This window comes from Cygnus atratus, chromosome 21 (genome assembly GCF_013377495.2).
Source record: "Cygnus atratus isolate AKBS03 ecotype Queensland, Australia chromosome 21, CAtr_DNAZoo_HiC_assembly, whole genome shotgun sequence".
In the NCBI taxonomy this organism is placed as follows: domain Eukaryota; kingdom Metazoa; phylum Chordata; class Aves; order Anseriformes; family Anatidae; genus Cygnus; species Cygnus atratus.
This window is the reverse complement of record NC_066382.1, coordinates 6737774-6750189: the sequence shown is the minus strand read 5'-3', so window position 1 is coordinate 6750189 and position 12416 is coordinate 6737774. Positions and strand designations below refer to the sequence as shown.

The 12416-nt window shown below is 56.8% G+C and overlaps 3 protein-coding genes across 5 annotated transcripts; all 3 read right to left on the bottom strand.

The window, feature by feature from the left end:
* Window positions 1-1987: 1987 nt before the first annotated feature.
* C1QB (complement C1q B chain) lies at window positions 1988-4293 on the bottom strand. Its single transcript, XM_035557725.2, has 3 exons — window positions 4195-4293; window positions 3143-3312; window positions 1988-2733 (listed from the first exon to the last, which is right to left on the bottom strand). The coding sequence occupies exons 2-3, from the start codon at window positions 3300-3302 to the stop codon at window positions 2159-2161; spliced, it is 735 nt and encodes a 244-aa protein (XP_035413618.1). The 5' UTR covers window positions 3303-3312; window positions 4195-4293; the 3' UTR covers window positions 1988-2158.
* Window positions 4294-5909: 1616 nt separating this feature from the next.
* C1QC (complement C1q C chain) lies at window positions 5910-8142 on the bottom strand. 2 transcript variants are annotated; one of them, XM_035557720.1, is made up of 3 exons: window positions 8033-8142; window positions 7200-7389; window positions 5910-6944 (listed from the first exon to the last, which is right to left on the bottom strand). In XM_035557720.1, exons 2-3 carry the CDS (start codon window positions 7378-7380, stop codon window positions 6388-6390), a joined length of 738 nt encoding a protein of 245 aa, XP_035413613.1. In that variant the 5' UTR covers window positions 7381-7389; window positions 8033-8142; the 3' UTR covers window positions 5910-6387. The 2 variants fall into 2 exon arrangements, with proteins under 2 accessions (XP_035413613.1, XP_035413614.1); XM_035557721.2 differs by lacking the exon at window positions 8033-8142 and adding an exon at window positions 7782-7964 and having other exon boundaries at window positions 5926-6944.
* A 1370-nt stretch (window positions 8143-9512) lies between these two features.
* C1QA (complement C1q A chain) lies at window positions 9513-11908 on the bottom strand. Of its 2 annotated transcripts, XM_035557581.2 has the most exons (4): window positions 11769-11832; window positions 11539-11672; window positions 10751-10922; window positions 9513-10606 (listed from the first exon to the last, which is right to left on the bottom strand). In XM_035557581.2, exons 3-4 carry the CDS (start codon window positions 10911-10913, stop codon window positions 10038-10040), a joined length of 732 nt encoding a protein of 243 aa, XP_035413474.1. In that variant the 5' UTR covers window positions 10914-10922; window positions 11539-11672; window positions 11769-11832; the 3' UTR covers window positions 9513-10037. The 2 variants fall into 2 exon arrangements, with proteins under 2 accessions (XP_035413474.1, XP_035413472.1); XM_035557579.1 differs by lacking the exon at window positions 11539-11672 and having other exon boundaries at window positions 11769-11908.
* Window positions 11909-12416: the final 508 nt, after the last annotated feature.

Sequence of the window (12416 nt, the reverse complement as noted above, 5' to 3'; positions counted from 1 at the left end):
TTCCTAAGGTGGCATTGATGAAAGCTGGGCTGGTGCTGGCTGAGACCCACAGGAGGAAACATAGACCTCTGCAGCTATTTTCCAACCACATAAGCACAGAGCTTCACTTTAGAGATAGTTGGTGTCTGCAATGTCCTCTAACCCTCTCTGGTTACAGTCCAGATCTCAGAAACCATTTGGCTGATGCTGGGCATAGGTCACACATTAGTTTTTAAAAGAAAAATAGCTCCACTCCAGAGGGGCCTGGACAAAGACCTTTTCAAAAGTCCAAATGGATTATATCAATTATACAGAAAGGCAGAAAGTTTCAACTTCTTGTCCATCAGCATCCCAGATCCTTTCCTGCAAAGCTTCCTCCTGCCCCGTGCTTGTCCTATTGCATTGGGGTTATCCCAAGCCAGATAAAGGACTTTACATTTGTCTCTGTTAAATGTCAGTAGGTTCGTGGCAGCTCATTTCTCCAGCTTTTTGAACCTCTATGAATGGCAGCTCTGTCCTCCAGTATATTGGTTGCTCCTTGGTTTGGTGTGTTCTGCTGAAGGTTCAGGAGGTGTGGGAGGTGTACACTGCCATGCCTGTGTTTTGGGGTGAATACTGGCCCTTTTCCTCCACCCATGCTGCTAGCTGCAGGTGTCTGACCCAGCCTGTAAGGCTGCTTCTGTTTGGGTTGCTGAGTCTCCAGCTGCAATATGCCATGTGCATCACAGCTGCATTTTAAAAGCAGCCTCACAAAAGGGAGATTCGGGCTGCAGCACTGAACACCTCTGCCCCAACTTTGTGGTGGGATGCGGAGGTGTGGGGACAGGACAGCTGCAGATTTTGCTGAGGGCAAAGCAGCCTTTTGCTGAGGCCAAGCAGCGAGGCGGTGAGAATGAAGCATTAACACACGGCTGCAGGAAGCAGCACTAATCCTGCCTGCTGCCTCAGGGCCTCTTCCCAGACCCAGACAAGGCAGAGCTGAGCCTCACACTTCTGCCCGGTCCCTACGAGCTTTGCCCCTGCGGCCTGTGGGACAGAGATGTGGTTGTGGGGCACCAGCCTCCTGTGCCACTTGCTGTTTCGTTACCTCAGACAGAAACGGGAGCCTCCAAGTTGGTGGCAGCGGCACCGTGTGGGCCTGGGAGGCATCGTCTTGTGCTGGGGCTGGGGCGGGCAGCTCCTTCTTCTCAGATCTGCTCAGGCCGGAGCTGTGGGACCCTAAAACCAAGCCCTAAAATCTCAGTAGCAATGCTTCATCTATATCCCCCTCCCACATGAGACCCCTTCGCACCCTCCCCTACATCCAGCCCCTTTCAAATCCCTTACCCCACAGAACCCCCCAAAAACACGTCCTTGAGCGAGCTGCCTGCTCCGGCCCAGCTTCACACACCACCGCGGGTCACTGCATGGCGTGGCAGGCCTGGGGGCTGCAGGCAACCCGCTTTTACAGGCACCGCTCTGCCTAGGGGACCAGGCTTCCTCGGCTTTCTTAACCCTGGGCAGGGAATTTGCATGCCTCCGTAAAAGGAGGCAGCGTGGTCTGCAGCATTAATTGACCGGCCACGCTTAGCAGCGATGAGGTGCTAATGAGTGCAGGCTGCACCTTGGGGTGCAGGGAGCAGCATCCTGGGAAGCAGTGGGGCTGGCCTGGGTATTTGGGGGCTGTGTGAGGTGTCAGCTCCGAGGTGCAGCAGCAGAATGCCTGCTGGAGGCCAGGCACAGCTTCACCCAGAGCCTCCTGCTCAGAGGAGGGTGAGGGCCCTGCCTGCAGTCCTCCTGTACCCAACCTGTTGTGTCCCAGCAAACAGAGTGCCTGTTTTGCACCCCAACTTTGACATGGGTGCCCCGTGGCCGCAGTCCTGCCTCTTTGGTCCCTGGGCCAGTGGGTGCGCTGTGTGATTTTCGAGGCTGCTTTCCCGTCCCCTCATCCCAAACCAAACCCACAGGCTGGGAAAGCCCCAGGGCCAGGCTCAAAGATAGGGAAAGAAGCAAACCCCAGGCAGGAGGGGACCAGCAGCAGCACGAGCCGTCATTTAATGTGCAAGACTGGCAACAAAAGACTTAGGGCACCGAATCTGGAGCAAAGAGTCATCTCCAGGGGAGTCCTTGCTCCTTGGTGGGGGAAGCCAGCGGTAGGGCAAGGGCTGCAGAGAGCATCTGGGGAGATGTCTTCAGCAGGCTAAGCCTCAGGGAAGATCAGGAAGCCGGAAAAGATGCTGTCAGACCCTTCGATCCCCACGAGGGCGTTCTTCTCCGTTGGCTCCAGCCAGACGGACTCGTTCACTGCCATCTTGAGCACCACACCGCCGGTGGTGATCTGGTAGCTGCTGTGCACGTAGTCACAGAAGGTCACCACCACGTCGCCCTTGCTGCCACCCCGGCCCTTTTTCATCCTGAGGCACAGGCTGCCCTTGGACGTGACGTGGTAGGTAAAGTAGTAGATGCCTGGCACGCGGCAGGTGAAGCGGCCATAGCGGTTCTCGTAGTGACCCTTCTCGTTCGTGATGACACGGTCAAAGCGGATGGGCTGCTCCCGGCGTGGGAAGATGCTGATCATCCTGGCAGCTGAGAAGGCGGACTTGAGGGTGGCCTTGTAGTCCCCAGAGTCTCCCTGGGGGCCGGGGGGTCCCATGGGGCCCTGCAGTCCCTTTGAACCTGTGGGACCCCTGGGGCCAATCTTCCCGGGGTGGCCTGGTGCTCCTGGGTCCCCCTTCTCCCCAATTTCTCCTTCATCCTCCGCCTGGCCAGGGGGACCTAAAAAGCAGGAGGAAGAGGTGTTGTGGTCACAGCTGAGCCCTGTGGGTCTGCAGAGGGGAGGCTGTGAAGGAAACCACAGGGACCTGTGCTGGGGTCTGGGTGAGTGGAGACCCCTGCCCACCTCGCAGGCATGGCTCCCCTTGCTCTCTGCCCGTGTACACCCTCCATCCCCAGGTCCCTCACGGTGTTCTCTTCATGGTGTTCCTGTCTGCCCAGCCCCTTCTGTCCCTGAGCATCACCTGTGCCTGATAACACCTCAAAGGGCCTTGTATAAAGTGGTATCTGCTGTACCACTTTCCCCCCAGCCGTGTGCTCTTCACCACATTTTTTTTTCTTTTTTCTTTTTTTTTTTCTGCTCTTGGTGTTTGTAAGATGATATTTTCCACACCTGCAACCTACTCCTTACCTCGATCACCCTTTGGGCCATTCTGGCCATCTCTGCCATTGCTGCCAGGCTGGCCTGGTGCCCCTGGGATGCCCGGGATGGTGCCGTAAGTCTTGCAGAGTGTGGCACACGCAAGCTGCCCTCCGGCTAAGCAGATCAACATCACCCACATGGTCTGCATCTTGTCTTCCCTGCTGGAGCACAAAAGGATGCTGAGGTGCTACATAGCCCCAGGCAGTGGGAGGGATGAGGAAGCCCCTCTGTGCTGCTCTGGAGGAAGATGCCTAGAAGTACTCCTGGGTGACGCCACGAATAAGGGAAAACATCTCGTTGTGGATCTAAATCCACCCTTCTCATCACCTTGGAGTGAACAACCCTTCTGGGCAGGCTGGGAGGGATTGTCAGTCTCTTCCCATGTCAACAAGTGTCCAGAGCTTCAGCCACATGAATACCTGTGACAAGTTAGCCCATCCCAGAGGATCGATGCCCAGCCTCGTTGTGCTGCTGCCAGGAGTCTATGCTTGAGACAGCCGTGCTGCACAGGAGGGACGCAAAGGTATGTCCTGCAGGTCCCTGCTCTGAGTCCCCACTGTTCCCTCACAGGAGAGATTCTTCATCCCATCTTAGGACCACAAAGTACAGGGCCAAATCCTTCCCCAGGCCAGAGCAGTTTCAAGCCCTTGCTTTCCACCACTATGTCTGAGGAACACCTTTAATCTTTGCAGATAGAAAAGATATCATCCAACTTGCCCTCCTAACCCCCGTGGCTCCCCCTTCTGTCCTGCCACCTGCTTGCTTTCATCCCAGAAGTATTTCTGTATCTAACTAGCCTAACTGGGACAGTCATCTGGGCTTCCAGTCCCTGGGGTCCCATCTTCCTTCTGCCCTCCCTGCATCCCACAGCTCAGCTCCTTCCCCCAGCTCCTGGTGCAGCCAGGGGTGGGCTAAGCACCGGGCACAGCGAAGTGCCAGTGACCAAGGAGTGATTGTCCCCCTTGTGCTTCTGGGTCCCCCATGTGCTCCTACCTGCAGGAGGGAGCTGCTTCTCAGCCTTCCAGGCAGCCTGCTCTTACCCTGAGCTTCTCGTTGCACAGACCGGGAAGCAGAGCAGGACACCCCAGCGTCCTGCTTGGAAATGACCCTGGAGGGAAGCAGAAGTTTGCTGCGAGGATTGTTGTGAAAGAATCTGGCCACATCCTTTTTTTTTTATCTTTAGCTTATTGTCACTTTCATATCCCTTATGAATGCCATCTGTCAGCTCAGCAGAACATGAAGTCCTCAAACAGCAACCTGGGGTCCCTCAGGTGAACAGCTCTGGCCCTGGGGAGCAGGGGGATGTTCGCCATGCCCTGGGGGGTCTCTGTGCCTTGCTCAGCTCTGCTTGCTCTGGGGAACACTGACATGAGCTCGGTGCAAATTCAGGGCAGTCCCTCAGGAGAGAGGAGCATTGCATGCGTGCTTTGTTTAGGCTTCTCCGCACATACCCAGCTCTGTTGGGAGGACACACCAGCCCAGAGGATGTGACATGGCCTGAGCATCTATCACCTTGAAACCAACCCCCAGGTTCTCCTAAATGTTGTGAATGGAAGTGGTTATACCCTGCAATAAAAGTGTTTCCAATTCCACTTTCTGTTGGTGCCCTTTGGAGGTAAAGCGTAGACCATTGGGAGGAGAAGAGCTCTCCTTCTCCAGTGTGCCGCGTGCCACCAAGAAAAAGCTCCACTAGGTTTTGGTGGGTTCTCTAGCCTCCACAGACATCAGCTCCTTCTCTCCGTCTCTGGGAGGCCTCTTGTGCTTCCCCTGCCCTGTCCCTTCCGTGTCCCCTGTGGGTAACACCCTTCCTGGTCCAGGTCCCTGGAGAGCTAACCCTGAACCTCTGGGCTTTATTACCCCTCGTGGAAGTCTTGCTTGGTGGCACCAAGCCACACACCAGCCTGCTCCAGTGGGGCAGCTCACTGTTGTCCTACCACACCAGGTGGAGGTGGCACATGTCCTGGGATGTGGCTCAGATCCCTTCCCCAGAGGGTCACTGCAGTGGTGAGTGGTCACTGAGGGTGACAGCAGAAGTCACCAAGGAAGAGCTGTTTCCCAAAGCCATGTCCACTCAGCCCCTTTCAGCCAGGAGCTGGCCACCATGCACTATGTTGCTGTGAAAACCACGGTCTCTCTTGAAGGAGTTTCTTGGGGTCAGCCCAAGGCTGGGTTTTGTCTCTGCCAACCCCCTGCTATTCCCTGTTGCTATCATGCAACACCCTCAGGCACCCCTTGGCCACTTCTTCCCAGTTAGCAGTGACGTCTTTGTCCCCGGATAAATTTCTGGTGCCTGCACTGTGCAGGTTGAGGTGGCGGAGCCCTCTGCCTGCCATCTGAAACTGGGGAGGGGGTAAGTGCCTGGTGAGGCTGGGTCCCTGGGGATGTCCCAGCTGCCTGACACCTGGCTACAAGGCTTGCTGTGTGGGCAACTGAATTGCATCCACTTGGATGGAAAGGGCCCCTTCCTGGGGGCGTCTTGTCCCCCTTAAGTGAGCACTGCTCAAGGGGAGGGTCCCCTTCCTGCTGTCAGTGCATCTGAGGGCCCTACCGAGTGAGCAAAGCCAGCGTTGTGAATGGTTTGTGATGCTCACTGGTGCTGAGCACAGCCCAGACAGTGAGGGCTCAGGGACGTCCAGACATCGTGCAGGCAAGCAGACGGTTCACATATACACGCACTCATGTGCATGCCACAGCCAGCCAGCCACACATGGGCTCCACCTGCAGAAAGGCAAATCACGAAGAAAAAACGATGCTCGGCCAGGCATACTGGGGAAGGATTTATTGACACTTTCCACAACCAGCTCATGGCAAAGCTGTTGCTTGCAACCTGCTCCAGGACCCCTGACTGTCCCCGGTGCATCCAGTGTGGGAAGGGGAGAGACACAGAAAGACTCTTGAGCCCTGGCTCCAGCAGCACAAGGTAACGGGGTGTTATCAGGGCAGTGCTTGGGAGGTGGAAATGTTTTGCTGCACAAGGCAGTGCCAACAGGACTCCAGGGGCTCGGTGCTGTCACTGCAGGCACAGATCCAGCTGGATGTGCCTGGCCCCCTTGTTCAGTGACTGTCTGCACGCAATCCCCAAGCCAGGGGATTGTGGCTGGGGCGGACTCGCTTGCTGGAGCTTCCCACCCAGCAGAGAAACCTGGGACATGAGCAATGGCCTGGCAGCGAGCAACAGAATTTGCAGGGCAGGGCAAAGGGCTTGGTGTGCTGGGCTGAGCTCAGGTGCTCCCCTATTCTGGGAAGAGCAGGAACCCCGAGAAGATGCTGTCGGAGCCACCGATGCCCACCATGCCATTGTAGTCATTCACCTCCAGCCAGACCTCGTTCCCAGCCTCCAGGTGGAGGAGGATACCACCTGAGCTGACCTGCATGGTGTTGGTCTTGTGGTCACAGAAGCTGGCCATCTTTCTCATGTTCTTGTATAGCATGACGCAGAGGTTGGCTGTCTGTGAGCTGTGGAAGACGAAGTAGTAGAGGCCAGGGACCTTGCAGGTGAACTTGCCTGTGGTGGTGTTGTAGTCGTTGTTGGTGTTGGTGATGATGTGGTTGAAGACCACGGGGATGTTCTTTAAGGGGTGCTCAGCAGTCTGCCTTGTCACTGAAAATGCCGACTGGTGCTTCTGCTTGTAGCTGCCTGGCATGCCTGGCTCTCCGGCAGTGCCCATCTCCCCGGGGTCTCCAGGGGGACCAGGGGGACCGACGGGGCCGGTCTTGCCTGGCAGGCCAGGACTGCCTGGCTCCCCTTTCATACCCTTGGGACCTCGTGTAGCGGGAATGGCTGGGATGCCTGTGGAGCGGTGGGGAGGGAAGGAGTTAGCCACAAAGAAAGGACATGGGGAGAGGCTCCCCCAGACTCTTTCCCTCAGACAGAAGAGGGTTGTTTCCTCTCCTTCTGCCCCGTCTGCAGATTCTGGGAACATCAAGCACTTCTCCAAGTGCAGGGACACTGCTCTCCATGACCGGCAACTAAGGCAGACCGGCCATGGCAGACTCAGTGCCTGTCGTTTGACAGCCTACATGGTTCCCCTCTTTGCTCGCTCACCTGGCTCGCCTTTGGCTCCCTTCAGCCCATCTCGGCCATCCTTGCCTGGCACACCTGGCATGCCTGGCAGGCCTGGAGCCCCATAGCAGCTGTGGGAGGGATCTCCGGTCACTGCAGACCCCAGGTGCAGAGGTAGGAGAGTGAGGGCCAGACAGAACTGCTCCCAAAAGCTCTGCCTCATTTTGGAGCTCTGGAGAGTGGAAAGGGAAAGAAAGTGCTGGGATGAGGTGCCATGGCAGGGCGGCTTTCAGTCCATGAAGCAGAGGAGGCTCAGTGCTATGAGGGTCACAGCAGCTGGAGCCTTCAATATTACCTTCCCCATACCCATTGCCAGTTGGTGGGGAGGCCAATATGTGGAAACAGACCCTGGTATCATCACCAACCCCAGGGCAGCCACTGGTGGTACTAGGGGGTTAGACTTTCTGTCTGGGCAGGGCCATGAGGGCTTGTGGTATCCGCTGCCAGCCCCAAGCTCTGCTGGTTCAGCACCCCCAAGTCCCCTGCAGACATACACACCACTGCAGAGCAGTGCACCAAGCTGCCCTGAGGCTGGAGCTCCGGGCTGCACCGAGCTGATCTCACCCTTTCTCCAGCAGCAGCCTGCCTTTTTCTGCACAAGAGGATCGAGTTCCCATCAGCTGGGGATCTCCCAGCACAGTCCCTGGCCCAGGGGAAAGGGTCTTCCACCGGGAAGGAAAGGCATGCATGCCCCCACGAGACGTGAGCAGCTGGAGTGCCTGGCAGTGCTTCTGCCTCCTCCACAGCACCCAGCACTGCACCGTGCTGCCGGACCCGTGCGGCCCACCCCAAAGGAACTGTACAGCACCTCTTACCTCCAGCAGGGGAGCAGGGTGTGGGATCCTGCGCTGTGGAGCCCTGTGTGTTGAGGGCACTGCCTGCTGGCTCCGCACGACCTGCGTCTCTCTGCAACACCCCCCCGGAGGAAGTCACACAGTTAGGAAAGAGCCCGATAGGGACACACAGCCCCTTACTGGCCCCCATCCAAGTTTCACATCCTCCTGCCTGATTATTTTCTCTGAGCAAGCATTTCCCTGGCTGTCCTGCAAGACCTGTGCTTGTGCCAGGCTTTGTCACTGCAGCAGCAGGGGCTGGGAGAACAGAAGTACAGGCGTGGCTGGACAGGGAACTTCTGCTGAGTCTCCAAGAGAAAAGGAGAGTTTATGTTCGGTGGAAGAAGGGACAGGCAATTCGGGGCAAGTACAAGGAAGTTGCCAGCATATGCAGAGAGAAAATCAGAAAGGCTAAAGCCCACATGAGCACAACGTGGCCACTGTGGTTAAAGATAACAAAAAAATGTTTTTACAAATATATTAACGGTAAGAGGAGGGCCAAGGAGAATCTCCATCCATTACTAGATGCAGGGGGGAACATGACTACTGAGGATAAAGAAAAGGCTGAGGTTCTTAATGACGTCTTTACATCTGTCTTTACTAGCCAGACCACTTATCCTCGGGGTACTCAGCCTCCTGACCTGGAAGTCTGGGACAGGGAGCAGAAGAACCTCCCCACAGTTCAGGTGAAAACAGTTAGAGACCTGCTGCTCCACGTGAGCTGTCACAAGTCCATGGGGCCAGAGGGGATCCACCCGAGGGTGCTGAGAGAGCTGGCAGATGTGATTGCTGGGCCACTTTCCAACATCTATCAGTGGTCATGGTCATCCGGAGAGGTCCCTGATGACTGGAGACTTGCTAACGTGACGCCCATCTGTAAGAAGGGTTGTAAGGAGGATCCAGGGAACTACAGGCCTGTCAGCCTGACCTCAGTGCCAGGAAAGGTGATGGAACAGGTCATCTTGAATGCAGTCACATAGAATGTGTGGGACAACCTGGGAATCAGGCCCAGCCAGCACGGGTTCAGGAAAGGCAAGTCCTGCCTGACCAACCTCATCTCCTCCTGTGACCGGGTGACCCACCTGGTGGGTGAGGGAAAGGCTGTTGACATAGTCTGCCTAGACTTCAGCAAAACCTTTTGACATAGTTTCCCACAGCATTCTCCTGGAGAAGCTGGCAGCCCATGGCTGGGACAGGCACACTCTGCTGGGTTACAAACTGACTGGGCGGCCAGGCCCAGAGGGTGGTGGTGAACGGCTGGTCCCAGAGACTTCCCCTATTCCTCCCTGTAAGTGAAGGCTCTGCTCCTACACTCAGTTCCCTCCTGTCCCACCTTTGCAGCTGGGGTCTGTTCTTAGCTAGAGACAAGCTGGGATCACTTCTCTCCCTGGGCAGCTTGGGACAGCCCAGGACATCAACAGTGTGCTGCAAGTGCATGAGTAGGAAAGAAAACACAAGCAGTTGTCGGGGAAGAAGGGGTTTATTTGTACTGATGAGGACAATGTGAGAGGTAACACCGGCCTTGCACCAGAAAGGCATTTACAGTGGTTAGTGTAGCAAAAGCAGTGGCACGCAGTGATTTCACGCTTGGGAACAAAGAGCCAGAGAACAGCCCCGGTGACAACTGATCCCCTTTGGTGCAGGGTCAGAGCACACAGGAGCTGAAAGGGCTATTGGGGCCAGGAGTCCTTGGCCTCCAGGAGGCAGCAGGATGGCCTGCCTGGATCCCACAAACAAGAGCAGGCTCATCACAGCCTGGAGGGAACTGCTAGGGAGGTCTTGGCATTGCAGTGGCCACCCGCAGCCTGGCTGCTTGGTGACACTGGCAGAAGCACACGACCTGGCTGGCTGTTAAATTTGAGGCCATTGCCTTTGCTGTGATAAAAGGCCGCTCGCAGGGCTCAAACACACAGAGGCACGCACACAGCAATGCTCTGATGCTAAGCAGGTTAGCCCTGGGCTGGCAAGTCATGAGGTTGATGGTCCGTCAGCCCGTCTGTGGGAAGAGCATGAAGCCGCTGAAGACGCTGTCTGCCTCGGAGCCGCTGTAAATCTGGCTGCCCTTCACGGGGTCAGTGCTCACTGAGACCCGGTCACCCACGGCCAGGCTCAGCACGCTGCTGCCCGAGTTCACCTGCAGGATGTTGCGGCTGTTGTTGTCGCAGAAGCTGACCACGCGCTCCCTGTTCTTGGTGATGCTCAGGCAGAGGTCTCCGATGGAGACCACTTGGAAGGCAAAGTAGTAGAGCCCGGGGATGCGGCAGGTGAACTCTCCGCTCTGGGCGCTGTAGGAGTTCTCCTGGTTGGTGATGATGTTGTCGAACACCACCGTGTTGCCCCGGTGCGTCTGAGACTTCCGTGAGGCAGAGAAGGCAGGACGTGGCTGCTCCAGAATATTGCCAGCCTTTCCCTTGGCCCCTCTCCGTCCTGGCTGCCCTGGCAGCCCACGGGGTCCAGGTGGACCATGGAAGCCCTGGTTTCCTGGGTTGCCAGGAGGCCCCGGCTCACCTTCATCCCCTTTGGGTCCCCGGATGCCTGTCCTTGGTGCCGGTTTCCCTGGGGAGAGACATTGAGGTGATGTTCGTGCCGTAGCTGGCACGCCTGGCATTGCCCGAGTGGCTCCTGCAGCCCACTCTGCTCCTGCCAAGAGGCTCGAGGCTCCCAGGCCACCCACACTGCGCATCCCTGGCTGCCCCTTACCTGGTTCTCCCATGTCACCCTTCTGCCCTGGCCTCCCATTGAGGCCAGGGACCCCGGGGAATCCGTCTTTGCCATCCGGTGCCCGACACACCTCCTCCTCAGGCAGGGCTGTGCCCAGCACTGCTGCTAGGGTGCTGGCTGCCAGCCAAAGACCGAGACGCATCCTGCCTCCCTGCAAGCACAGGAGAGGGGGAATTTGGGATGGAGGCAAGATCACAGCAAACACGCACGTGGTGCACACAGTGACAGATGCACCTTGGACGCAGACATGCGAGTATAAACATGGGTTTTCATCCAGACATGTGGACATGTGCAATGCACAGACACAAGTGTGCATGCACAGACCCACCACACCACCTACGTGTTGTCTAATTCAGGTAGCCAGAAACCATGTTGGAATGTTGAAAATAATTTCCCTGTTTCATTGTGTGATCTGAAATCACTGATGTTACTGAAAAGCTCTGACACGTGCCCATGGCTGGGCTGTGGGAGAGCCTGGGACGCAGAGCAGGGTGTAAAGCCTCTGGTGCATGTCCTGGGGATGGGTGGTCGCACAAGCTGCATGAAGAGGTTGTCTCCTCCCGTGTTTGGGGAGTAAGCACTGATGTATGGGGCAGCACTCCCATAGGATGGAGAGCACAGGTGAGGAAAGGGTGTAAAGAGACACAGTAGAGGAGAGAGAAACAGGAGAGGAATAAACAGTAAAAGGATAAAAAAAAAAAAGCACGAGGGATGTAGGTCCCCAACACGCAGACCTGGAAGAGAAGAGGGATGTCCTGAACACATACCAAAGCCTGGGACAATCATTCTGGGAACGGCCTGCAGAACCCAGCAGTGTCCACATCCACATGGTGGAGTGAGGACGGATTTACCCCTCTGCATCACCTTCTCCCCCTTTTCCTACTTCAGACTCCTGTGGAGGCTGGGGGACAAGTGGAATAAGGATGAGGACAGGGAGCTAAAACTGGAGAGAGGTGGCAGAAGAGGCATGTGTCCCCAGCTGTCCGGGGTGACTTACCTCCTGGCAGGGGTGAGAAGGGAGCAGTGAGAATCGGCAGCTCTGTTTGCTGGCAGCTCTTCCTCAGGAGCAGGGGGGAAGAGAAGCAGGGAGGGCGGGATGTCCTTGCATGCACAGAGGTTTACATGGTTGCAGAAGAGAAGTGCCAAGTTTCACTTCTTTCCACAGTTCCCTTTCTGCCCTCGACCATGGATGTGCCGGTCACAGTCAGGGAACAGCCTGGTCAGCAAAAGTGCTGGCCCCTCCTGGGACCTCAGAGAAGTCCAGCAGCACAGGGAAACGCCAAGGTGGAGGAGGCCCAAAGGCACGACAAAGCCCTGCTGCTGCAGGAGGTGGCCGCTCCAGCGGCCATGCAAGGGATGCTCCCCTCGGGACGACAGGCAGAGCACGGCTGCCTGATGCCCAGCCTCTCCTCTCTTGCCAGTGCTTCCCAGGGTTCACCCTGGATGTGATCCAGCATCTTCTCCCCCAGCCTGTTCAGGAAAATGGCTCTTCGGGCGCTTCTGATGCTGCCTTTTTGCAGCCCTGTTCCCCTTCCTGCTGGCTTGACCTGACAGAGACGAGGTGTGCTGCCTGCTGCTGGCACTGCCATCCCCTTCAGGGTGCTGGTGGTCAGCATATGGGGCACGGTGGCATCCATCCAGTGGT